At 43.0% G+C, this 25,588-nt stretch overlaps 2 protein-coding genes across 6 annotated transcripts in view; one reads left to right on the top strand and one right to left on the bottom strand.

Annotated features, from left to right (window-relative positions):
* The window catches only part of TIAM1 (TIAM Rac1 associated GEF 1), a 270,110-nt gene that overhangs the window by 91,953 nt on the left and 152,569 nt on the right, over nt 1–25,588 (top strand). The window lies entirely within an intron of this gene.
* LOC135977261 (uncharacterized) lies at nt 9,810–12,096 on the bottom strand. Its single transcript, XM_065577154.1, has 2 exons — nt 11,374–12,096; nt 9,810–10,379 (listed from the first exon to the last, which is right to left on the bottom strand). The coding sequence occupies exons 1-2, from the start codon at nt 11,948–11,950 to the stop codon at nt 9,904–9,906; spliced, it is 1,053 nt and encodes a 350-aa protein (XP_065433226.1). The 5' UTR covers nt 11,951–12,096; the 3' UTR covers nt 9,810–9,903.

The following is a 25,588-nucleotide window of genomic DNA, read 5'->3' as shown; positions in this document are numbered from 1 at the left end:
AAAGTCTCTGATCATAAAGAACAAAGCCATTTTCTCAGCTCTGAAAGACTGACATTTGCTTACAGAGATTAAGAGGTGCCTGTAACATTAGGCTCACATTTTCTTGGTGAAATGGGAGAGGTCAAGGGGAACTTTCCACATTGGTGCAAGTTCTTCCACTTAGGTGGAAATTGCTTTGGGGGTTATCAGAAAAGCAGGTTTAAGTCTGCTTAGTTATTTGTCAGGGGTTTGATAGTATTCCGTAATTTATAATGTCAGGAGTTAGGACCAGTGATGCTTTAAAAGCACTTTTGTTGCACTCAGTTTAAATAGAAGAGTAAAAATTTCCTTTGCTTCTCCCTATGTGAATTGCTTGTTTTGAATAACAAATAGTTTTAAACAAAAAGTCCTCATCAGACAAACAAAGTCACCCAAAACAGTGTTATGATATGAAGCTATGACATACAGCTGAAAAGAATGATCACAGTAAAACTCATTTTGAGAATTATTTGTCAGGTCTTTATCAAATCACATTTCTAGTTGACAATATGTGGGTGATAGTGTATTTGCTGGGAATAATTATCTTCTGTTGCTTAGTCAAACATTAAGCTTTGTTTGTTTAAGTGTGATCAACTTTGTTAATTGAGAGCTGCATCATCATCTTCCCTTTTTTAGTCACTTGTTGATTGAGAGTCAGTCTAACCCAAATTTGGCCCAAAATTTAGATTTTGCTGACCACATACAAACAAAAGTGAAGCTTTGACAAAGCTGAAGATCAGTAGAAATGTTTCAATTAATTAAAACCATGTCCAGAGAAACAGTTGCTTTTAAACAAATAAACATTCCCTGAGGATATTTGCAACGCAAACATGGCAGTTCTGAGAACTTGGAGTGAAACTAACTGTAAACAAAAGTGAATCTGACTTAATTGAATTTTGTTGCTCAAGCAAAATATAAACAGCAATAAATAATGAAAAACAATGTGAATTTTAAAAAATCTTTCTTTTTTAATAATCTGAGGTGACGGTAATTTAGATAAGGAAAGTTGTTTAAAAATTTATGGCTAGATCCTGAGGTATTTTAATGTGGTATAAGTCCATTGAAGTCAGTGGAGCTATTCTGATTAAGACCAGCTGTGGATCTTGCCCTTGAATTTTTAGTTGACCTTTTAGGTTTCCCCCATTTATTTCCAAAAATCAAAACAGGACAACTCATGTGTTTGTACCTCCCTTCTTATTTTCAAGACACTGCTCTGTTGTGGGCAGCCACCACATGCTTGTTAGACTTCTTTGCATAATGCTTCACTTATTACCATTCCCTCTCCTTTTGTCTGTTTTGTCAGACCCCCTTTTTTATACTTCCTTGTGTTTTGATCTGGTCAATTTATTCATGGTTTTCATTTCTATGGTAGAACATGAGTCTCCACACTGTGCAGAAGTGGAATGAGTGCTGTTGTTGTTTTCAATGTTAAGACTTTTGTCATACAAAGTGTTTCAATGCATATAATCACATGAGCAGATGCATCTTTTATCCAAGGCAAATATATCCACAAATGTTATAGAATGATGACAGCACTAAACCTGGATTGTCCGTCACTAATCTTTACAAAGATACAAAGCTGATTTAAAAAAAGAATTCTCTCGAGGCATCATATAACTTGCAGTACATAGAACAACCCACACTTTTTAAAGCTCCCCATCCTGCTTTCATTATTCTCCACACTTCCTCCATGTGGTCACTTTAAATTGCTGCCAGCTGGCTTATTTATCATGTGTGTTTGTTTTACTGCTTCTAATTTTTGACCTTTCAGAGAACCAGACAAAATCTGTGGCTTATGCAAATGTACAAGTTTGCAAACAGCCCGCTCTTAGGAAGGGAACATACTGTAAGGTAAGGCAAAAAGAGACTGGATTCCTCTGTGAGTGGATGAGGAGTAATTCTATAGAGCCCAGTGTATATAAATGAGACCAGAGTCTTCTCTATGGTGTTGTGTGCTGGTCGTGTTTTTGTTTTGTTTTAAATTTCAGTGTTGCCTTCTGGTTTTATTTCAGAGACCAGGATGGTGTCTTTCTCTAGGTATTGTCAAACTGAGAAGTCTAATCTGTTTCATTAATTTCTTAATAAGTATACAGTAAATCAAAATGCCACACTTAATAATAAAGACAAATAACTATTTGAATAAAAATTGCAATGTTACAGAGAAATAAGATGAGAGCTGTGAAATGAAGATGTTGGTATTCAGCCTAATGCAGGGTAGTCAATAATTTTTTGTCAAGATCAAAATGTCTTGGTCAAGGTATAGTTAAGGTCCAGACTCCAGAGAAAATAATTATAATAAAATAACGATAATAAGTAAAAAGATTTTGGGGTCTGTTCAAAAGCATCTGGAGGTCTGGATTTGGCCTACGGTCTGCCTATTGACTACCCCTGGCCTAATAAATCCCCTGAAAAGTGTGCATCTAACTAAAGAATCAGTTTGTTAAGGGAAACCATTTGTGAAGTTAGATGCTATTTTCAAAGGGTTTCCATGGTGCTAGATAGAACGTAGTTTACAATGGATAATGATATGTTTGTCATGTAGAACATGTTAATGTTGCCAGTGGCAGCAGTCTGAATGATTACCTTGCAACCAATATAAAGCTGACACCTGTAGTTATAAATGGGTGCTTTAGGAATTGATTTAAGACACAGAATGATAGTGCTTTCAAAAATAAAAGTGAAAGAAAATAGGAGACTTTGCCCATTAGCAGGGTTGTTTTTCTTTTAAATTAAATGTGACTAAGAGCTTGATACTCCGAGGTGCTGAAGCCAATGGGAGCTGCAGATGCTCAGCCCCTCTCAGCACTAGGTCCTAAAATTAGACCCCTTTTTATGTGGGAAGTGAGAGATTATGGGTAAAATTTTCAAAAGCACCTAAGTGACTTAGGAGACGTGGTCTCATTTTCAAAAGTGACTTAAGCTCCGGATTTAGGCTCTGAAAAGCCTAAATCTCATTGGAAGTCTGTGGGACTTAAGAGCCTAAGTCACTTTTGAAAATGAGACCTAGGCTCCTAATTCATTTAGGTGCTTTTGAAAATGTTACCCATAATCTCTCATTGACCTGACACACAACCCGGTAACAGTTCACGTAACAGGGAAGTGCTTCAGAGGCCTCCCTGTACCTAACGCAAATTCTGCTATATAGAAAGGTCATTTTAATATTAGTTTTGAACGATCTGAAAGTGCCATCTCTTGTGCACATTCCTGCATTTTCATGGCTGCAATGAATTTAAAGATGCATGGGTAATACAACTACCTGCATTTCCTTTTGAGGATTCTCTTCTTATCTCTTGAGCTCTTTAATTGGGTTGCTGCCTCAGTGGTTGTTTGAGAGCACTCCTCTTGGGGAGGGAAATCCTTTTACAGCTATCTCTCTTTTATGCATTTTAGCATATGATTTAGGCCATCCTTATTTAGCAAAGCACATAAACAGTGATATCTGACATGGCTATCTACTGGGCTGTAGACTGGTCCTAGACCTTCTGGATGGGCATGCTAGGAAAAAGATTCCTCCCGAGTCTTCCAGCAGCTTTTTTGGACGTTATTTACAGCTGGTCCAAAAAGAAAAATCAGTAAACATTTTTCATTACTGTTTTTGCAAAGTTTTTCCCTCTCCCCAAAATTTCAAATGTCAAAACTTTTTTCTTCTTGTATCTTTGGGTTCTCCACTCTTCCTGCCGAACAAAGAGGTGCCAGAAAGGAGCCTTGACTTATTCCCTAGCAGTGGCACTTGCTCAAGTCCTTCCACCCCGTGATGCCATGCTATTTCTGGCACTGTTGCCTCCTAAAGAGAGAGAACCTTTATGTACTCAACTTTTTATCTATCCTGCGTATAGTAAGGAACTTCTCAAGCCTCACCAGTATTTGTTTCAACAAATGTGGATGTAATTCAAACTCAGCAATCGCTTAAACTACTAGTGTTAGTAGGGGCACATTTCTCCTCTTTTAACATTACTTGTAGGTAATTTTATTATGGTGTTGTATGAGAGTGAGCCTGGATCTCTCTCCCCCACTCCTCCACCCCAATTCACTCTTCCCATGTCCCAAAAGCTCTAATGGTGGCCTGACCCATCCTTGCAGCCAAAGTAACTTTGATACTGCTTCGAGTTTGGTCACCTGAGAGTGACATTAGACACCCCAGCCTCCTGTGGCTGAGTCTACTGTGGGCCCGAACCTTTGCCATTGAAATCAATGACAGCAGGATCAAGCTCTGTGTGCCCAGAAGCTCTGGCCCGATCTCAGCACCTGAACTGTGATCTCTCACATAAACAATATCAGGAGCTGTCTCCAGATTGCCAGACTGGTTTTCCTCTAGTGTCGGTTTCACTCAGTCCTTGCGTAAGGAACTCCCTCATTTAAATGATGATGGTTTCCTTACCTACTGAGCAAAGGTGTGACTATAGAAATTGACCCAGAGTCTAGATGTATTTTCTTCAAGTCAGCAGATATAGCATTCTTAGCATAATTAAGCTTACAGCATCTGATTGCTATTTCAGTGCAAGTAATGTAATTGATTAAATCAAACCCTATTATTGCTTTGCAGTGTACTTCTGTGCTCTTCCTGTCATTACAAGGGTACATTATTATTTCAGACCTAAACATACTCCTACATAATATACTGCTATTTCACTGTCTGTATTTTCATCACATTTTTATAAGGGGAAAAACGTACAAACTTATACATGGCAGCATCTGTACTGATGTATCCACTGTACCGATGCCTCCCTCCTAAAACTCAAACTGTTACTGCAGATAGCACGTCAAACTTCTGATTGTGTTTAATCTCAAATCAGACTTAATATTCAAGTAACATACAAAATTATGGAAACTAAAGAAGAAAGAAAAAGAACAAACAACTTCTAAAACAGGAAAAAAACAGGGTGGATCAATTTAAAGCAAAGCAATTTAAATCTCCGATTTTAGTCATGATTTAAATCAGTGATTTTAATTGTGTTTTTCACTTGTACTGCATAGATATTTTCCTAAAGAAAGGTTGATTCTCACTGGCTGGTAATCATTATTGATTTGCCTCTAAATATATATAGCCTTTGCACTAAATTTGGTACATTCTTTTTGCTAACCAGAAGGATTAACTATATCTATATGCATGTATTTAGGCAACTATATAGGTTAACATACATTTATTTCTATTTATTTTTATTTTAATTTTTACTTTTTTTATATTGGAAAATGGGGAGTGACACATTTTGTATTTACTAGATGATTCATTTTTTATTTGTGATTTGTTCCAGTCTGCATTTGGATGGCAATTGAAATTCCATTGAAAATGTACAAAAACATAGCATTTAAAAAAATTTTTTTTAGTTAAATAGAATTATCTTAAATATGCTGGGTAATAAGAAAAAAATGTTTATCAGAGCACGTTTTGCATGTACAAATAACTGATATATTAAATAAAGGAAATATCTGGAGTTGGTAAATTGGACTGATTGTTTCTGGTCACCATGTCCTACAAGATTTTAGAACTAATAGATCTCATCCTCCCACTTATATTCATGAACTAGAAGAGGAAAACGGCTTTCTTGCTTTTTCTACTGGCATTCAATTTCTTAAATTTGAATTAACTTGTCATTGAACTGAAGAAGTTGAATAAACTAAAATGAAGAAAATATTTTCTCTGCACCTGTAGAAGAGGCTATTGCTGTCAAAAACTGTGTTAGATCTTCAATAAACTCTGGTTCCAGGTGCTTAGTCAGTAATTTCCACTAATTTAGTGATTTTACTTTTTTCAAAACTTCAGCAGCCAACATGTACTGCTTGAATATTATTTTCTGTTTCATTTAAATAGATTGTAATAAGTTTAGGGCATAATATATATTATCATAATTTCACACTTTATTTTAAATACATTTATTTTTAAAAATGAAAATGTATTTAATTTAAACCCCAAAGTCCAGTTTAAATAGAAATCTGATTTTTAAATAAAAAAGAAATCCAGTTTTTTAAAAATGGGGGGGGGGCGGGAGGGGGAACCCAGTTTATTATCCCATCTGGAAAAAAATGTGATCAGCAATTTAAAAACTATGATGATATTCAGGGTTAGTTACCAGTATAAAAGACAGAGTCTCTCTGTCCATGGGCTTGCATAAATGATTAAACTGTATGGGAAATCTTAGCACAAAAGTTTTTCAACAAAGAGGAAAGTATGGAAACGCGCTTTCCCAGCATTCAAAACAGGAGTCTCCATTCAAGCATACAATGGAGATCAAGTTGCAAAAAAGTCCTGAAATTTAGATATTACTAATACGCACATTGAGTAACTTTATGCATGTGTATATGAATAGTCCCAATGAGTTCCAATTATCCATGTGCTTGTTTGTAGGATTGGGGCTTTCATTTGTGCATGATCATAATGAACCATATCCTTTCAACCCACTTGGTCTCTATTGGAGATGTGGCCCTTTTCCAAATGCTGGCTGATTGCAATTTTGTGTACAGTTTATTCTTTCAAAATTACTGACATCAGAAATGCAAAAAAAAGTTGAAACTGAGGTTTATAGACAAAAAACTGCAGAATTTCAGACTTTACTCCTGCTCTTGTTTTGCTTGTTGTGCGTGTCCACGTAAATGTCTACCACACATTATGAAAGAAAGCCAGTGTCAGAGCAGTGTTTTGCCGTCTTGTTATTCAGCTTCTCTTTCCTGAACAGAACGAAAAATAGAATTTGAATGATCTGATTCAGAGTGTTGACTTCCTGTAACCTTGGCATTTTTCTGATTAAGATGCACTCATGGTATTCAGTGTTCTAAATGTCAGATCTATGCATGTCCCTTATGCATGAAACACCCTCCCTGCTCAAAACTTACTTTTTCTCTGATGTCTTCAATAGGTGAGTCCTTGTGATTCACTGTTTTTAAAAGATAAAACAAACCAGCCAAAAACAAAGGGCCAAAGCCTCTTCTGGGGTAAATCGGCTTTATTCTACTGATTTCAATGGAGCTAGGCAGATATTCCCCAGCTGAGGGTCTGGCCAGGTAATCTTAACAACCGAAAAGCTGTGTGCGTACCTAAAATGAGTAACCATATAGGATGTTGTTGAAGTTTAACCCTTGTCTTTGTTCAGAACCTGCTGTTTCTCCCTCATTCATTTTGTCACATCCAAAATTTAAATTGTAATCTCTTGTGAGCATGGATGATGTCGTTCTGTTCCTATGAAGTACCTAGCACACATTTTGGCCCTATAAATTAATAGTCTTAAGAGAATCCGTTCAACACTGGTTATCCTTTTATACAAAACTCTGACAGTTTGCTTCCCTCTGTGGGGTCTTTGTCAATTTAGCGCCTCATCCTGCTTCTACTGAAGTCGGGGCATTTTGCAATTGACTTGGATGGATGTAGGATCTGGCCCTTAGTATCCAAGGTATCATTCAGCTAGAAAGAACACTCTCATAATCTGTCCAAAGACTAGAAGGATCCTAAGCAAGGTAGAAGGTTTACATTAGTGTAGACTCAGGCCTTGTCTACACTACGAGAGTAGTTCGATTTTACTTGCATCGAATTTTTGTAATCGATATTGCAAAGTCGAACGTGTGTGTCCACACTAAGGACAGTAATTCGACTTTGTGCGTCCACACTAACGGTGATAGCGTCGACATTCGAAGCGGTGCACTGTGGTCAGCTATCCCACAGTTCCCGCAGTCCCCTCTGCCCATTGGAATTCTGGGTGTAGCCGGCAATGCCTTCTGGGTAACAAAATGAGTCGAGGGTGCTTTTGGGAAACTGTCGTCATCCGTCCATCACTCCCGCCCTCCCTCCCTGAAAGCGCCGGCGGGAAAACAGTTCGCGCGCTTTTCCAGTCATTGACAGCGCGGACGCCACTGTACTCCGAGCATGGAGCCCGCTGCGACCATCGCTGCAGTTGTGGCCGCTCTCAACGTCTCGCAGCTTATCATAAAGGTTTCCCTGAGGCAGATGCAGAAAAGTCAGGCAAGGAGGCTACGGCACCGCGGTGATGTCCTGAAGTCTGAGAGTAGCACAGACCTGTCAGAAAGCAGGCGACCCAGCGCCGAGGACATCACAGTGGCAATGGGTCATGTTGATGCCGTGGAACGGCGATTCTGGGCACGGGAAACAAGCACTGAGTGGTGGGACCGCATAGTGCTGCAGGTCTGGGATGAATCCCAGTGGCTGCGAAACTTTCGCATGCGGAAGGGAACTTTCCTGGAACTTTGTGAGTTGCTGTCCCCTGCCCTGAAGCGCAGTGACACCCGGTTGCGAGCTGCACTGAGTGTACAGAAGCGAGTGGCCATAGCCCTGTGGAAGCTTGCAACGCCAGACAGCTACCGGTCAGTCGCGAACCAGTTTGGGGTGGGCAAATCTACCGTGGGGGTTGTTGTGATGCAAGTAGCGAAGGCAATCGTTGATGTACTGCTGCCAAAGGTAGTGACCCTGGGAAACGTGGAGGCGATCATAGATGGCTTCGCAGCGATGGGATTCCCAAACTGCGGTGGGGCCATAGATGGAACTCACATCCCTATCCTGGCACCGGACCACCAGGCCACCCAGTACATTAACCGAAAGGGATACTTTTCCATGGTGCTGCAAGCACTGGTGGACCACAGGGGACGTTTTACCAACATCTACGTGGGATGGCCGGGCAAGGTTCATGACGCTCGTGTTTTCAGGAACTCTGGTCTGTTTAGACGGCTGCAACAAGGTATTTACTTCCCGGACCACAAAATAACTGTTGGGGATGTGGAGATGCCTATAGTCATCCTCGGGGACCCAGCCTACCCGCTAATGCCCTGGCTCATGAAGCCCTATACTGGCGCCCTGGACACTGAAAAAGAACTCTTCAACTACCGGCTGAGCAAGTGCAGAATGGTGGTGGAGTGTGCTTTTGGCCGTCTCAAGGGGAGATGGAGAAGCTTACTGACTCGCTGTGATCTCAGCGAAACCAATATCCCCATTGTTATAGCAGCTTGCTGTGTGCTCCACAATCTCTGTGAGAGCAAGGGGGAGACCTTTATGGCGGGGTGGGAGGTTGAGGAAAATAGCCTGGCTGGTGATTACTCACAGCCAGACAGCCGGGCGATTAGAAGAGACCAGCGGGAAGCGCTGTGCATCCGGGAGGCTTTGAAAGCAAAGTTCCTGAGTGAGCAGGGTAACCTGTGATTTTATAGTTTGTGTACTGAGAAGCTAAACCTGCCCCCGTTTCTTTACCCAGGTAATGTTGACTATCCTATCCAGTTACATACCCCCTTCACCCCCCCTCCAACACACGTGTCGAAATAAAAATAGTTCTACTTTGTTAAAGCACACCGTTTTCTTTAATACTGTTTTAGCGGGAATTTTTTAAAACTGGGACGCAGACTGTGGTGCGGGGCGGGTCTAGTGTTGTGATGCGAATGCAGCTTCTAAACTCAAGGATTGACAGGCTCCGCTGCGGTGGGATGCTTGTTTCAACGGAGCCTGTCACCCCTCCTGATCGGGACTGTGTGTATGGGAGGTCTATTTGACTTTGTGGCAGGGGGAGGACGGTTACAGATCCCATGCTGTGTGGCTCTGTGATCCTGTCTAAGGACCGGCGCTTAAGATCTGTAACTGCCCTCCCCCGCCACAAAGTCACAGAGCAACCCACCCCCCCCAACATTACATCAAAACAACCTCCCAGACTAACCGGGGCAACTAGTCACTGCATCACTGCACTGTGTATGTGCCCTGCTGCTGTGCCTGCCCCCGACTATGTACCCTGCCAAAGGAGACTGTCCTGTCCAATTTCCAACCCCCTTTCCCCTCCTCCTCCAAAAGAACATGATTGAAACAGTAGTTAACAGAAACGAATTTTTTATTATCAACTACACATGGCATTGGGAGGTGAAACTTGGACGTGGGCTTGTGTCAGGCGGGAAGGAAAGAACTTTTCAAATTTTGGGAAATGAGAGCCTTCTGCTACTAGAGCTCTCTGCAGGGGTGGAGTGAGAGTTAGCAGGGACTCTGCCGCCTCTCCTTCTTTGCACTTTGGGTGAGGTGGGTATGGGACTTGGTGGCGGGGGAGGGCGGTTAGAGATGGACTGCAGCGGGGCTCTGTCCTCCTGCCTCCGTTCCTGCAGAACATCCACAAGGCGCCGGAGTGTGTCCGTTTGCTCCCTCAGTAGTCCAAGCAGCGTTAGAGTCGCCTGCTGGTCTTCCTGCCGCCACCTCTCCTCCCGATCCATGTTGGCTTGGTGCATTCGGGTCAAGTTCTCCCGCCACTGGGTCTGCTGTGCTGCCTGGGCTTGGGAAGAGGCCATAAGCTCAGAGAACATGTCCTCCCGTGTCCTCTTCTTCCTACGCCTAATCCGCGCTAGCCTCTGGGAGTGTGATTCCAGGCTAGGTTGTGAGACAGTCGCAGACGGGGCTGTGGAAATGGGAAAAAGGGAGTGAATTCCTCTGAAAGATAAATGTAGTTGTGAACAAAGAACATAGTCTTTCTCTGTGAACAAGACCATGCACAGCACCTTTCACATGCGCACTCAGCACAAGGTCGAATTCTCGGCCTTCGCATTCTGTGCCTGGGGTCTTGAACAGCACATTTGAGAAGCGAGGCAGCACAACGGAATTTCTGTTGCAGGCAGACATGGTAAGCCGTACACTTGTGGCAGTTTAAAACTTTTATATTACCACTGGCCTCATTTCACATTTAAATCAATGTCAGTCCCTGCTGCCAGCAATCCGGCAAGCGGGAACTCTGCCCCTGTCCCACCCCCTCGCGGCTGTCCCCGGGAACGATCCCTTTCGGCTGCCCCTCTCCCGCCTCCACCGCGTGGCTGCAAACCAGCGGTGACAGTTCTGTAAAGGAACGGGAAAGCAGTCCCAACACTAACATTCCCCTACCTAATTAAAAGCAGGTCACCATGGCCGACATCACCCTGATGAGGATCTCCGAGAGCGACAAAGAGAGAATGCTCCGGGAAAGCCTCCAAAGACCAGGGCCGTATGCCGCCCTGCTGTGCAGAGCAATGATCCCCGAGTACCTGATAATCTCGTGGCGCGGCAACGTGTCGTACTTCGGAGGACCCAATAAGGCCGCTCTCCCCAAGAACCTCATGCAACGGCTTTCAAGTTACCTCCAGGAGAGCTTCATCGAGATGTCCCAGGAGGATTACTGCTCTATCCCCGCACATATAGACCGCATTTTACTGTAGCTGCAGTAGCAGGGAATACACAGTAGAGCGGCTTGTGCAGGACAATCACTGAAAACCGGACATTGCTAGATTTCTTTTCAAAACTTGCACTGCCCCTTACTAAACCGTTAAGCGCCTAGGGCACACTAATCATGAACAACCCATTCTTTTAATTGTTAATATTCCTGTTTTGTTAAAAATAAATGTTTAGATGTTTACAACACTTACTGGCTGATCCTTCACCAGATTCTGTGTCCGGGGTAATGGCTGGGGACGCTTCGTAGGGGATCTCTGTAAGGGTGATGAAGAGATCCTGGCTGTCGGGGAAATCAGCGTTGTGAGAGCTGCCAACTGCCTCGCCCTCCTCATCTCCTTCCTCATCTTCCCCGTCCCCTAACATGTCTGAGGAACCGGCCGTGGACAGTATCCCATCCTCAGAGTCCACGGTCACTGGTGGGGTAGTGGTGGCGGCAGCACCGAGGATGGAATGCAGTGCCTCGTAGAAACGGGATGTCTGGGGATGGGATCCGGAGCGTCCGTTTGCCTCTTTGGTCTTCTGGTAGCCTTGTCTCAGCTCCTTGATTTTCACGCGGCACTGCGTTGCATCCCGGCTGTATCCTCTCTCTGCCATGTCTTTAGAGATCTTCTCGTAGATCTTTGCATTCCTTCTTTTGGATCGCAGCTCGGAAAGCACGGACTCATCGCCCCACACAGCGATGAGATCCAAGACTTCACGATCAGTCCATGCTGGGGCTCTCTTTCTATTCACAGACTGCATGGCCATCACTGCTGGAGAGCTCTGCATCGTTGCCAGTGCTGCTGTGCTCGCCACGATGTCCAGACAGGAAATGAGATTCAAACTGGCCAGACAGGAAAAGGAATTCAAATTCAAATTTTCCCGGGGCTTTTCCTGTGTGGCTGGTCAGAGCATCCGAGCTCGCACTGCTGTCCAGAGCGTCAACAGAGTGGTGCACTGTGGGATAGCTCCCGGAGCTATTAGCGTCGATTTCCATCCACACCTAGCCTAATTCGACATGGCCATGTCGAATTTAGCGCTACTCCCCTCGTCGGGGAGGAGTACAGAAGTCGAATTAAAGAGACCTCTATGTCGAACTAAATAGCATCGCAGTGTGGACGGGTGCAGGGTTAATTCGATTTAACGGCGCTAACTTCGACATAAACGCCTAGTGTAGACCAGGCCTTAGTATTTCACAACAGCACATTTGAAGACAGATTATGTCCTAAAATTATAGGCCTCTACATTGTGACAATTAACTGTTTTGGTTAACAAAAGGCCCGTACTGTACTACTAATATCTGGGGAGTATGCCATGGGTAGAGAGAAAGCTGATATTAAAAAGAAAAATGAGACTTTGGTTTGTAAACAGTACTTTGCTGATATTGTTGTGTTTGTGTTTCAGAAAAGTAATTTGGAAAATCAAAAGTTTTAAGGGAAAAACCACTTAAAAGAAACTGGAACAAGGAGATTAGGAGAGGAGAAAAGAGGGAAGATACTAAGGAATAAAACAGATGGTCAGATTTTATCTTTAAATCTCTCTGAGAGATGTTTGGGAGATGTAAGGCCCAATTCCACAAACACTATCAGTTGTAGTGTGTTTATAACCTTGAGTAATCCATTGAAGTCAGTGGAGCTACTCCTTCCATGAAAGTCTATAGGCCTATCCAGAGACTCCCACTGATTTCAGAGGACTTTGGATCATGCCAATGCGAGTGGTGTTAGTAGTTGTCAGTTCAGGGCAACAGGACCTGTGTTCTCCTCTATCTATCACAGTAGGAATGGGTCCAAAGGAAGTAAACTTTATGTGCATGGTATGCTTGCTATGTATTGTTTTAATAGAATCTGTTTGGAAGTAGATCTAGGTTCCTTTTTGTTTGGTTACCAATAATTGAGAAAACCCAAAATGAATTGTGGTTCACGATCTATAAAAATGAGAACGCACCACATAAAATTGCACAATAAAAGTCAACATCCTTTTCCAGCTAGAGGCACAAAGGGATTTTTACCAAAGCTGTGTTGTATATTAAGATTGTGTAGAAGGCAAAGCCAAAGTCTTTGAGTTTAAATATGTATAACTGTGAAATGCTGATTGGAATACATAAATAGAGCAGATAATAACAATAATTAATAATAATAATAAATAATGTAGTGGTTTATCTTGCCTCTACTATTAAAATCAGCACAGGTTTATCATTAAAATTTTGATTTGCATATTAGGCTAGATCTATCCCCCTTTGCAGTAAAACCTAAGGAAGATATCCTCTTGCAGAGTTTCTCCCTCATTGTTCCTTTGGGAAGGAGCAATTGGGTTGCCTCCTTGTGGGGTGAACCTTATGCCCACTCCCCCTAAACCCTGTGAATCCCTCTGTTTCCTGGGGGCTCCAGCCCTGGTCTTTGGCTGCCCTAGGGGATCCTTAGCATAGAGGAGGCTCCATGGGAAAGGGCACATTTAAACCTAGGCTGTAATCTCTGATGGGCATGGTAGGAGGAATGGAGAGGGATAATGTCTGTTCCCTTCACAGCCCAGCCCTTGGCCCACTCACTCCTCCAATGGCCCTTCCAGTCCCGACCTCCTTTCCCCATATGGATCTTCAAACAGATGAAGAGTCCTCTGTTCCCTATTCCATTACCTGGGTGAGAGGTGTTTTTCTTTAAAGGAGGCCATGTGGGTAAAGAATGGCGGAACTCTAGAATGGAATTTTTGGTTTTACATAATACCTTGAAATACTCAATATGTATCGTAGAGGCTTGGCAAAGTAGTCCAGTAAGTTAAATACAGGTGCAGCCATGACTATGTAGGCAACCAGAGCAGAAATTCTGGGCTTGGTATGCACCGTGTTTACATCAAGTACTAGTCAAGCCCTGTGTATTCAGGAGTAGCTCATGCAGAGCCCTAAGGGTGGAGGGTGGGTAAAGAGAAAGGGACTGATTCTGGTTTCAATGGGATTACTTCATTTGAGTTAAACAAATTACACTGGTGTAAAATAGCATGAGATCAGGTTCAGGCCCATTTATGCCAGTACCAGATCAGAACAATAGTATTTTACACCCTCTTCAGGCTGGTGTAGATGAATACACAGACAGCAAGCCAGCAGTGATTTGGGCCTAGAGTGTGTGTGCTGGCTGAGGCACTGGGATTGTCTCCTGCTTTTTTTCAGATCTGCTACTGAATCTTTAACTTCTACCTGGACAGCCAGCAAACCGGCCAGAAGGGGATCTCTGTTTAATATCTTCAAATGCAAACCCACATGCATGATAAGCAATTATTCCTTGCTCAATGTGCTAATGTAATAATACGAGCCTAGCAACATCTGGTGTGTAATCTAGGGCACTTTGTCTTAATCTGCCATTTATTTCTGAAAGAAATCAGAGGCAAATGACAGCAACTAAACCATCTCTGTTCCCCAAGTGCCTGGGTTCTCAGCCTGGAAGTGTCAGCCACAAAGCTTCTTTTTTTATTTTATTTTTTAAAGGGGTAGATAGGATGTTTTTCTGTTGTAGCATGGGGTCATGGTATGGAAAAGGTCAAGAGTCACTGTAGTAAAGGAGATGAACACTGTTAGTGCTAGCCATTTGGAGACTGTATGTATGTGTGTTTATCTTTGTATTATAAATTATACACAAAACTATGTTAAAAACATTATGAAAGTTGCAAAATCAAGCGCTCAAAAGTTAGGACATGCCAGTATTAAGGTTTCCTATGTAATTTTATTTTAGCCTCCTTGTGGATATAAAGATATAGTCTTTAATTACATGGTCTCTTACTATTTGTCCATGGGATGCCTGTCTCATTCACTGCACAGAATGGATAATTTTTATCCTCAGGTTTCAGTGTGTGGCCCTAGGCCTTATTTACTGCACACTATTTAAACCCTTCTGAGAAGACAGAAGTATTAATTTCATTGTGGGCTTTTCTGTGGTACTCATCACTAGTATCTGACTGCTTCACAAACATTAATTAATCTTTGCAATGCACCTGTGAGGTGCTGGGGGACTGTTATCCCCATTTTATAGATGAGGAACTGAGACACTGAAAAATTAAAGTCAACAGTTTGCCATCTAATTTTGGATGCTTATGCTTAGGACCTGATTTTTCAGATAATTTAGCATTATATAGCACTTTATATGTTCAAAGCAGTGCTTCCATTGACTTCAGTTGCAGCTATGAATGCTCTGCACTTCTGCAAATCAGACCTTAGGGTATCAAGTCCAGTACCCAGAAAATGAGGAACACACATGTAGCTGAAATAATGACATGGGGCAACAGTCTATAGCAGGGTTTCTCAACCTGTGGGTCGGGATCCAACATTGGGTCACCAGAATGTTTCAAAGGGTCACATGGCAGCTCCTAAAAGAACAGGAGTACTTGTGGCACTTTAGAGACTAACAAATGTATTTGAGCATAAGCTTTCGTGGGCTAAATGAAGTGGGTACTCCTCGTTCTTTTTGCTGATACAGACTAACACGGCTACTACTCTGAACCGTGGCAGCTCCTGTGGCTCCTGTCCCATGGGGCTGGCTGGGCTCACCTCCGTGTTCCAGGCACTGCAACCTCTGGGGTCCCAGTGCCACTCAGGTTTGGCCCAGCTGTCACAATGACGGGAGTCTGGGTAGGCCAAATCTGAGTGAGTGGCACTGGAACCCCATGAGCCAGGTCACAACTCCACTCACACAAAGTTGGTCCAATTGGGAGGCAGGGCCAAACCTGAGCAGTGCTGCAACCCCAGAGATTACAACACCTGGAGCAGAGAGCCAAGCCCAGCCAGCCCCACAGCACGGGAGCTGCAGGAGCCACCACTGTGAAGTGAGTGCCAGGCAGGAGCCGCCTGAAACTACCTCAGGGCCTCCACCTCCAGACTATCTGCTGGGTCGTGACAGCAGGCCATAAACATTTATGAATGGGTCCTGGGCCCAAAAAGGTTGAGAATCACTGTTCTCTAGCATTATAACTGAGTTATAATCCTCTGTATGAAACTCTGACTTTGTGAAAGTCACTTAACTTCCATTTAACCATCTGTAAAATTAAGATAATTCGTATTTCACTGGGGAGTTCAGAGGGTTAATTTGTTAGTAGTTTTTGTAAATCACTTTGAAAACGAATAGTGTTACAGAGATTATTGCTTTTCTAGTGCTGGTGTTTTCAGTTAAAATGACACTATTGGATACAAAGTTTTACATTACTGACTCTAGTCTTAACTCTCTCTAATTAATTCACTTTCACTCTTGGCAGCCAGCCTCCCCTAAATCTAAATTATGTGGTGGAAGAGGCTTCTGCCTAGGACATAATGGGACCATTTGTTCTTCTGTTACTGAAACGTCTCAAGTAAAAATCTCTGGAGTCCTTCCTTTGCTGTTCATGTGGTTCAAATAACATCCTTTGCATGGGACAAACCTGTAAGTGCAGCTTTTCAGAAGCAGTCGGCTGCTCATTTGTGGATTTACAAAAAGACTGTCGTCCTGATTTTCTTCTCTTGCTGTTGTAAATCAGGAGAAACTCTGTTCAAATCAGTGGGGTTGCTCAGGTTCAAAAATCTCTGTAAATGAAAGGTCCTATATGTTCTGGGCCCAGCTCATAAGAACACTTTAATAAAGTGTGAAATCTCAGGTGAAGTAATATTGTGTATCATGTTTTGGAAAAGAAATGTTTGAAGCAGAGTGGAATTTAGGAGTTTGCCTAAAACAACATAAAGTGAAAATTAAGGTAAATGGTGATGAGCCATTATGTTTGGGTATTCTCAGTAGGAGCCTGATGCAAAGTCAATTGAAGTCGATAGAAAGACTCCTGTTATTGACTTCAATGGGCTTTGGACCAGGCTCTGTGAAAATTGATTATTCAGTCTCTCCCCCTTTTTCTTTCTTTCCTTTGTGTATCTGTTTTCCTCCCACATCATGCTGTTGTACTTCATGCTGGTTTATAGCACCTTCTCTTTGGCTTGGCAGTATGCTGTGAAATTTAACAGTGGCCAGTGTGTTTTCCCGTTTAAAATAAATAAGGCTCAGTGACTATCCAGTCTAAGATGTTGGTCTTGTTAAGGTTTGGGCCTTAGGGCCTCAACCTGTTAGATGACCTGCGTCCCCTTGTTTAACACATTGATGCCATGGAATCCAGAGGTTATAATTCCTATTTTTAGTTTTCAAAAATCTTGACCATTAATGTGAACCCTGCAATATCTGTCATCTGAAAGTGTCCTCACCAATGCACAGCTTGTCCCTCTGATTTTAAAATGTTGTCCTGGCACTACAATTAAAACCATTGGCAGAGGTTCCAAATAAGAATAACCTAGAATGTAGCACGAGAACAACAGCAATTTTTTGACTGTTTCAGAAACGGTTGGCAGAGATACTTGATTTAAATTCCTTAGATAAAATGCTCTTTGGTTATTTGCAACCAGAAGTAGAAACTCCGTCTATTTTTTTAAGCTCTCACTTGTTTTGTATGCACCATATCAACTATCGTGTGTTACGGTTGTAAGTGGTGCTGGTAATATTTGTGGGTTGCTATTGGTGAGTCAGTTCATCTGTAGTTCTTGTGCAATGTAGCTGACCACAAGCTTCCCCATTTGCTGGACCACATGATTGTAACAGCTGTACATATTCATTAGATACGTGCATCCTGGAGGATATATATTATTGTGCAGTTGTTGCCAAAGTCTAGAAACTCAAATTGGCAGAGTGAGTGTGTGTGTGTGAGTGTGTGTGTGTGTGTGTGTGTGTGTGTGAGAGAGAGAGAGAGAGAGAGAGAGAGAGAGATTAGTTACTGTAGATGTTTCCTAAGAACCTGGTGACTAAAGGGGCTACATGGAAAGCTCTCAGTCCTGCAGACCCTTATGCATGTGTTTTAACTTTGCACATGCATGTAATCTGATTGATGCCAATGGGATTGTTTATGTGTAAAGTTAAAAATGTGCAGAGCATTTGCAGGATCGGGGCCTTAGTTTTCCATGGCTCATAATTACAAAATAAATGAAACAACTATAAGAAACCAGGGACACAATAGAACACAGATTTTAAAAGTAATCTTACTTACCCCATTGCTATTTCATGTACAGATTTGTCTTGTTTATTTGGTAGGAGAAATTGAATTAAGCAGGAAAGCATGCCAGCTCAATGCCAGTCACCACTCCCTAAACCTAATCAGATACCTTTCAGCTGTCCTTTGCAGTGCAGTTGTAAGCACTGGGTATCAGTATAGTATAGTGGTCTCCAACCTTTTTATGCACAAGATCACTTTTTGAATTTAAGATCAACCCAGGACTTACCCCACCCCTTCCCTGAGGCCCTGCCCCACTCACTCCATTCCCCCCTCCCTCTGTCACTCGCTGTCCCCCATCCTCACTCACTTTCATTGGGCTGGAGCAGGGAATTGGAGTGCAAGAGGGGGTGCGGGCTCTGGGCTGGGGCCGAGGGGTTCGGAGTTTGGGAGGGGGCTCTGGGCTGAGCTTGGGGCAGGGGGTTGGGGTGCAGGAAGGGGTGAGGGGTGCAAGCTCTGGGAAGGAGTTTGGGTGTGGGCTCAGGGCTGGGGTAGGGGGTTGCGGTGCGTGAGAGGGTGCGGGGTCTGGGTGGGAGTTTGGGTGCAGGAGGGGGCTCTGGACTGAGGCAGAGGGTTTGGGTTCAGGAGGGGGTGTGAGGTGCAGACTCCGGCCAGGAGGTACTTACCACAGGTGGCTCCTGGTTGGTGGCACAGCGGGGCTAAGACAGGCTGGTTGCCTGCCCTGGCCCCATGCCGCTCCTGGAAGCAGCTGGCATGTCTCTGCAGCCCCTGTGGGGGGGGCAAGGCAGCTCTGCGCGCTGCTGCCACCCCCGCCCCCCAGTGCCGAACTGTGGCCATTGGGAACTGTGGGGGCAGCGCTTGCAGGTGCTGTCCCCACCCCTCCGGAGCCACAAGCGCCACCTCCGCAGCTCCCATTGGCCGTAGTTCCTGGTCAATGGGAGCTGCGGAGTTGGCTCTGGGGAGGGGTGGGGCAGTGGCAGTGCACAGAGCCACCTGTCCCCTCCTCACCCCACCCCCCACCACCCCGGGCCGCCACAGAGACATGGCAGCTGCTTCCAGGAGTGATGTGGGGCCAGAGCAGGCAGGCAGTGTGCCTTAGCCTCGCTGCGCCACTGGACTTTTAGCGGCCAGAGATCATGATTGACTGGCAGAGGCTCCAGGATCTACCAGTCGAACACAATCAGCCAGTTGGTGACCACTGGTCTAGTTTATATGTGATGACTTCTTGAGAAAAAAATATGTCTAGTTTACAAGTTAAGAGGAGTCTTAAAAAACAAAAGACTTTAAACCCTGAAAACTCAGCCTAGGCTCTGATAGATTTAGTTGGTGTTGGTCCTGCTTTGAGCAGGGGGTTGGACTAGATGACCTCCTGAGGTCTCTTCCAACCCTGATCTTCTATGATTCTTTCCTTCTCTCAGATCTTCACTGAGCACGAGGCTGCTGCAAGCCAAACTCTTTGCCTTCAGTGATGTCCTCCGTGACATCTCTGCCACCTTGCTAGAGACTAGTAGGATTGCACAGGTGTTACTGTGGGTGTCACCTGATTAATGGCTTGCCAGGTTTAAGTGATGGCATAATTTGGCCTGCAGCACTTTATTACCTGCTATGATGTACAGTAAGGAAAGAATACTGTGACTAGTGAAACACAATAAACATGGACATAAGGAATTCCTAGCTGCATCACTAGCTCTTGCCAAGGAAATTAAATAAAGAATGAGGGGTTTTTTTAGTTATATAAATAAAAAGAGAACAAGGAAAGGTGAGGTTGGGCCACTTTGCAGCTGTGGAGGGGGAAAAGATTAAAGATAACCTAGATATGGCCCAAAAATTAAATGAGTACTTTGCCTTGGTTTTTAGTAATGATGATGCTATGGAACATATGCATGAAGACAAGTACGCTGATGGAAATGAGTGTCTAGAAATGGAAATTACCACATCTGAGGTGGAAGAGAAACTTAGAACGTAATGCCCTGAGCTCGGGGGGACCGGATAATTTCCATCCCAGAATACTGAAAGAACTGGCAATAATGTTGTTGATTTGGTAGCAAGGATTTTTAATAAATCTATCTATTTGGGGGTAGTACCATATGACTGGAGAATAGCTAATGTTGGACCTATATTTAAGAAAGGGGGGGGGGGAGAATATCATCTGGGCAATTACAAACCTGTTAGTCTGACCTCAGTAGTATGCAAGGCTTTAGACCAAATTGGCAAGGAAAGAACAATTAAATTCATAGAGGTAAATGGTAAAGGGGATGTAACGCAACATGGGCTTACCAAAGGTATCATGTCAGATTACCTGATTTCCTTCTTTGAGAAAATACCTGATTTGATAAATAAGGGAAGTGCAGTATATCGAATATACTAGGACTTCAGTAAAGCATTTGACATGGTACCATGTAAGAAATGATTAGATAAATGGAAGATGAGGATCAGCATTATAAGAGGGATAAAGAATTGGTTAAAAGGGAGAAGGCAACAGGTGGTGCTGAAAGGGGAATTATTAGAGCTGAGGGAAGCTACTAATGGAGGTGCTCAAGGATGGGTCTTGGGACCATTCTTAATCAATATTTTTATTAATGACCTTGGTACAAAAAGCAGGAGAGGGCTAATGAAATGTGCTGATGATACAAAGTTGGGAGGCACCATAAGTACAGAGGAGGATCGTAATATTACACAGGAAGATCTGGATGACCTTGGAGACTGGCATGGTAGAAATTAGATGAAATTCAATAGTACAAAGTACAAGGTCAATGCATCTAGGGTCTAATAGGAAGAATTTCTGCTACAAGCTGAGTACTCATCAGTTGGAAGTGGTAGGAGGAGAGAGACCTGGGTGTGTGGGTCCATCACAGGATGACTATGAGCTACTAGTATGACACATCTGTGAAAAAGGCAAATGTGATCCTAGGATGAATGAGGCCAGGCATAGCGATAGAGAGGTATTAATGCCATCGTATAAGGCACTAGTAAGACCTCATTTGGAATAATGTGTATAATTCTGGTCAGCCATGTTCAATAAAAATGAAATCAAACTGGAACATGTGCAGAGAAGAGCTGCTAGGATATTCAGGGGAGCGGAGGAGATTCTATTTTATGAGTGGAGACTGGAAGAGCTTGGCTTGTTTAGTCTAGCGAAAAGAAGGCTGAGAGGGGATATGATTGCTCCCTATAAATACATTGGGGGTGGGGGTGGAGTTTAAATACCAGGGAGGCTGAAGAGCTGTATAAACTAAAGGACAGTGTTGACACAAGAACAGACAGATATAAACTGGCCATGAACAAATTCAGGCTGGAAATTAGAAGAAGTTGGGTTCTGGAGCAGCCTCCCAATAGGAGTCGTGGGGGCAAACAACTTAATATAGTTTTAAGAGAGATCTGGACAAATTTGTGTGCAATTGTATGTCAGGGTTGTGTGTGATAAAAGAGGCAGCTCTCTGCATTCATGGGGCTAACTTCTAGTTTATGTTTTATTTTCCTGAAAACTCATGCTTCAGATGTTTTCAGCCTACCACCATCTGGAGTCAGGAAGGAATTCCCTGCAATGTATTTTTGAAGGGTCTTTTTTTATCTCCTTCCTCTGAAGCATCAGGGATGGCCCGGGCTGGAAATGGGTCATTGGATGTGGTGGGCCAGAGCACTGAGTGGCACCGAGCAGTCTCTCTCTCAGGTGCTTGACTGGCTCGTTCTCTGTCACATGCTCAGGGTCTAACTGATGGCCATATGTGGGATCAGAAAGGAATTTCCCCCCAGGTCAGATTGGCAGTGACCTTGAGGATTTTTTGCCTTCCTCTGCAGTGTGTGGATGTGGATTGCTTGCCAGGATTATCTGGGTATATCTCACTTACCTCGGGCACTGGTGCACTCTGTCCCTCCTGTTTTCTGTCTGTGGCACATAATAATCTAGTCTCCTGTGGGCTGTAATGCTTTAGTCTCATTTGGTGTGCGGGTGCTTGGTGGTGTTGGTGACGTGATATACAGAAGGTCAGACTAGATGAACTGGCGGTCCTTTCTGGCCTTAAACTCTGTGTTTCTCTGGGTATGCCTTCACAGCAACTATACACCTGTGCTGTATCCCAAGCCATACATTTATGAGTGTAGAAAGTGACAAAAGTACACAGCGTTCTCATATGCTAACCCTACCAGAAATTCTAACCACTTAGCCTCTGCTCTGTAACCTAAACCATGGGGATATTTAGTCTCTTGAACTTGTTAAAAAAGGCAGATGGTCAATGGTGCGAAGTTGGTAAATAGCATTTTGTTGAGGGGAGGCTTAGTTGTTTCAGTTATTGAGCAACAGGTGTCCTTAAGTAATTTGACTTTCTTAACTCCCCCTCCCCCCCCCCACGATCGAGTTGGAAATGTATGGCCTATTTAGCACTATAAAGTGAAGTTTAACACCCTTTATATCTTAACTCGATATGCACGGAAGAGAATGACTTGATCCCAAATGAGTCATTGTACTAAGAGTTACACCCAGCCATAAGTGATGTCATTTTAACAGTGGGTTAACTCATTCATTCCATACAACTTGCCTCAGAAAAATCCTCCGTATCTTTTGGCCCAGAACAATCTCAAACCAAGATCTATTCACACAGTGCAGCCAAGAGGATCTGAGCACCATCATTAGCAGGAGGCGTTGGAGATGGATTGGCCATGTGCTTCGGATGGAAACTGATTCCATCACCAGAATAGCAATGAGATGGACACCTGAAGGCAAGCAAAAATGAGGCTGCCCAAAAACAAAATGGCCAAGAGCTGTGGAAGCCGAGCTGAAAAACCTGGGGCACAGCTGGGGAACCATTGAAAGACTTGCCAGAAACAGACAGGAGTGGAGGAGCTTCACTGGCCTAAACGCCAGAGGTGTAATGGAAACATGATGATGATGATAACTCATGCAAGCTAATTAGCGGGTGTTCAGGGTGTGACAAGCCAGTGACGTTAATTAGGGTTGATAAGTGAATCTTCTCAGTGCTCGGTTCTGGCTTGTGTTTGAGTGGAGGCCATCATTGCCACTTTCACAAATGAGGAAATTATTGGTAGTTTGTTCCACAGCCTGTCATGGACAAAGCCACGTTTGAGATTTTGTCCTTTTGAAGGTAAATCCACTTGTTAAGAATCCCTGAGTGCATCTGGGTGTTTAGAAAAGCGTGCCAGTTCCTCTCAGGTTCTTTGCCAGTTGTTGATGCATAAGGAAAATATTGAGGAGGTTTATTCCATAAATGGTATTTGGTTCACGTTGGACCAAAGGAGGTGAAAGGAGAGACTTCATTCTTTTCTTGCCAGGTATTTAAGAGGCAACATAAGAGGATGGGGAGACAGACAATACCTGGTATTCTTGGTATCTTTTTTTATCAAATTATAATACTTTTGTTAACAACCCAAGAGTTGCTCTCTAGACATGTGATCTAGATTCTGTCAACAGACACCAAAGCCACTGAGAAAGGGAAAAGCGAAACAACAAAGGAGTGGTGATTAGAGGAGACCATGTCTTGTACTGCAATGATTTTGTGCTAGAAGAAAAACTATCTGCCACAGATTGTGAATTTGGGGTTCATGACACCAATCTGACCAAGAGAAACATGGAATGTAACTATAAGAGCTGGTTATGTCCTGCTAGAGTTGCGTATAGATCAGTTATTCGTTGTAGAAAAATACTGAAATTCTGTTAGTTAATGCCTGCACAGTGCTTTGAATATGGCAAGATCTGTATAAATCCATTATATAAATAAATATTCTATAAATGAATCCAGTGTTCATCAACATGGTACCTGAGTGTCCTTTATGGAAATAGTCTATGAGAATGAAACAGTACACCAGCAGGAGTTTAAATAATGTCAAACAAAATCTGAAGTTTTTTATTTGCATGGTGGCAACATCTGGAGGCTGGAGCCCAATTGTGCTAGGTCTGTTCAAATATATGGTAAGAGACAGTCCTTGCCCCTAAGAAGTTACAATTGGAATAGAGAAATCAGTTGAAGTATTATCTCCATTTTACAGATGGTGGACTGAACCACGGAGAAAGGAATGTCAGATTTTCACATGAGCTTAACACCCAAATGTTCTCAATGGAAGCTACTAGGCTCTGAGCTGTTTTGAAAATCTGTCCATTAGTGATGTGCCCAAGGTCACATATGAAGTGTGCGGCAGAGTGGGGAACCAAACATAGATTGCCTGAGCCCTGCCCAGCGCCTTAACTACAAGACCATCCTTTTCTCAACACCATGTAAATACACTGTTGTGCAGGGAGACATACCCCAGGGTTGTAAAACATAGCATATATCACCTGTGTCGAAGTACTTATGTGGCAAAGAAAAAAGTAAAAGTTTAAATGCTTGCTTGCTTATATGTGTGCCATAACAAACCCATATCAAGGCGTGTATCAGAGTGTCTCTGCTTAGCTGGTTGACAATAGCATGATCCAGAGCCTGGAAAAGCCTGTTCTCTGAAAGGAGGCAGACATGAACTGACAGGCCATGGTTTTGCCTTGAAGGGCTAACTGCAAGGGTGTTGTCAGTCAGCTTCTGCGAGCCTTCCTCAGCTGGTATGCGTCACTTATTCTCTTGGAACATGGTCAGATCATAACATGTCATCCATATGAATCACCTACCATAGTCAGACTTAACTGAAGGGACATTTTGCAGCAAAAAATCTCAGGAAAGAGGAAGGTTAGCAACAGCCAGGCCTAAAGTGCATGACCAAGGAGAAAAAGATTTTGTATTTCCCCTCATCAATCACAATTGGGCTCTGCCTTTGCCAAATAAGATTAAGTTCTGAATCAGCATAAAACGTATCTAGGTTATATGATTGCATCTGTGGCTTTTCCAGTTCTCCCTCTTCAGATGCCTGGCTTTTCTTTATTATTTGCTGCTTTTGCTTTAATATCATAGGTCACCATAGAAAGGTTAAATCACTGCTTTCTTCTCCACTAATTTCAACTTAACCAAAGGTCAAATTGACATATGACTTACATTGTATTTTTTTGTTGTCTGAAGCTTTCTGAAAGAGGCAGTTATAGGGGAACTTCTGATCGTTAATATTTTTATAGGAATCTTGGGTAAGCCAAGGATTTCATTACTTAGCTAACAGCAGGCCAGTAGGATAAGATGTCGCAAATTGTTGTGACAGAATGCAAATTAACAGAGCGCTTCAAGTGAAAAGGTGTGTCTTGTTTAATCTTTTTAGAGTTGAAAACTACTTAAGATAAAGGTTAAACAATCATTTTCAATCTGTTGTCATCAGTGCAAATGTTTCTGCTTTAGGACTATAATATGTAATTGCTTTGTGTCTGTGAACCTGTGTGTGTGTGTGTGTGTATAAACATTAGTGTCTGCATTTTAGTTAAACTACTCTAACATTGGTAAGTAAAATCCCAAAGTAACATATAGTTCTGGATTCAGTGGCTCATTCTGGGCTGTTAGCATCTGTATATCC

This window comes from Chrysemys picta, chromosome 1, assembly GCF_011386835.1.
Source record: "Chrysemys picta bellii isolate R12L10 chromosome 1, ASM1138683v2, whole genome shotgun sequence".
Classification (NCBI taxonomy): domain Eukaryota; kingdom Metazoa; phylum Chordata; order Testudines; family Emydidae; genus Chrysemys; species Chrysemys picta.
Note: the sequence above shows the minus strand (reverse complement) of the source record. Positions and strands in the feature narration are given on the sequence as shown.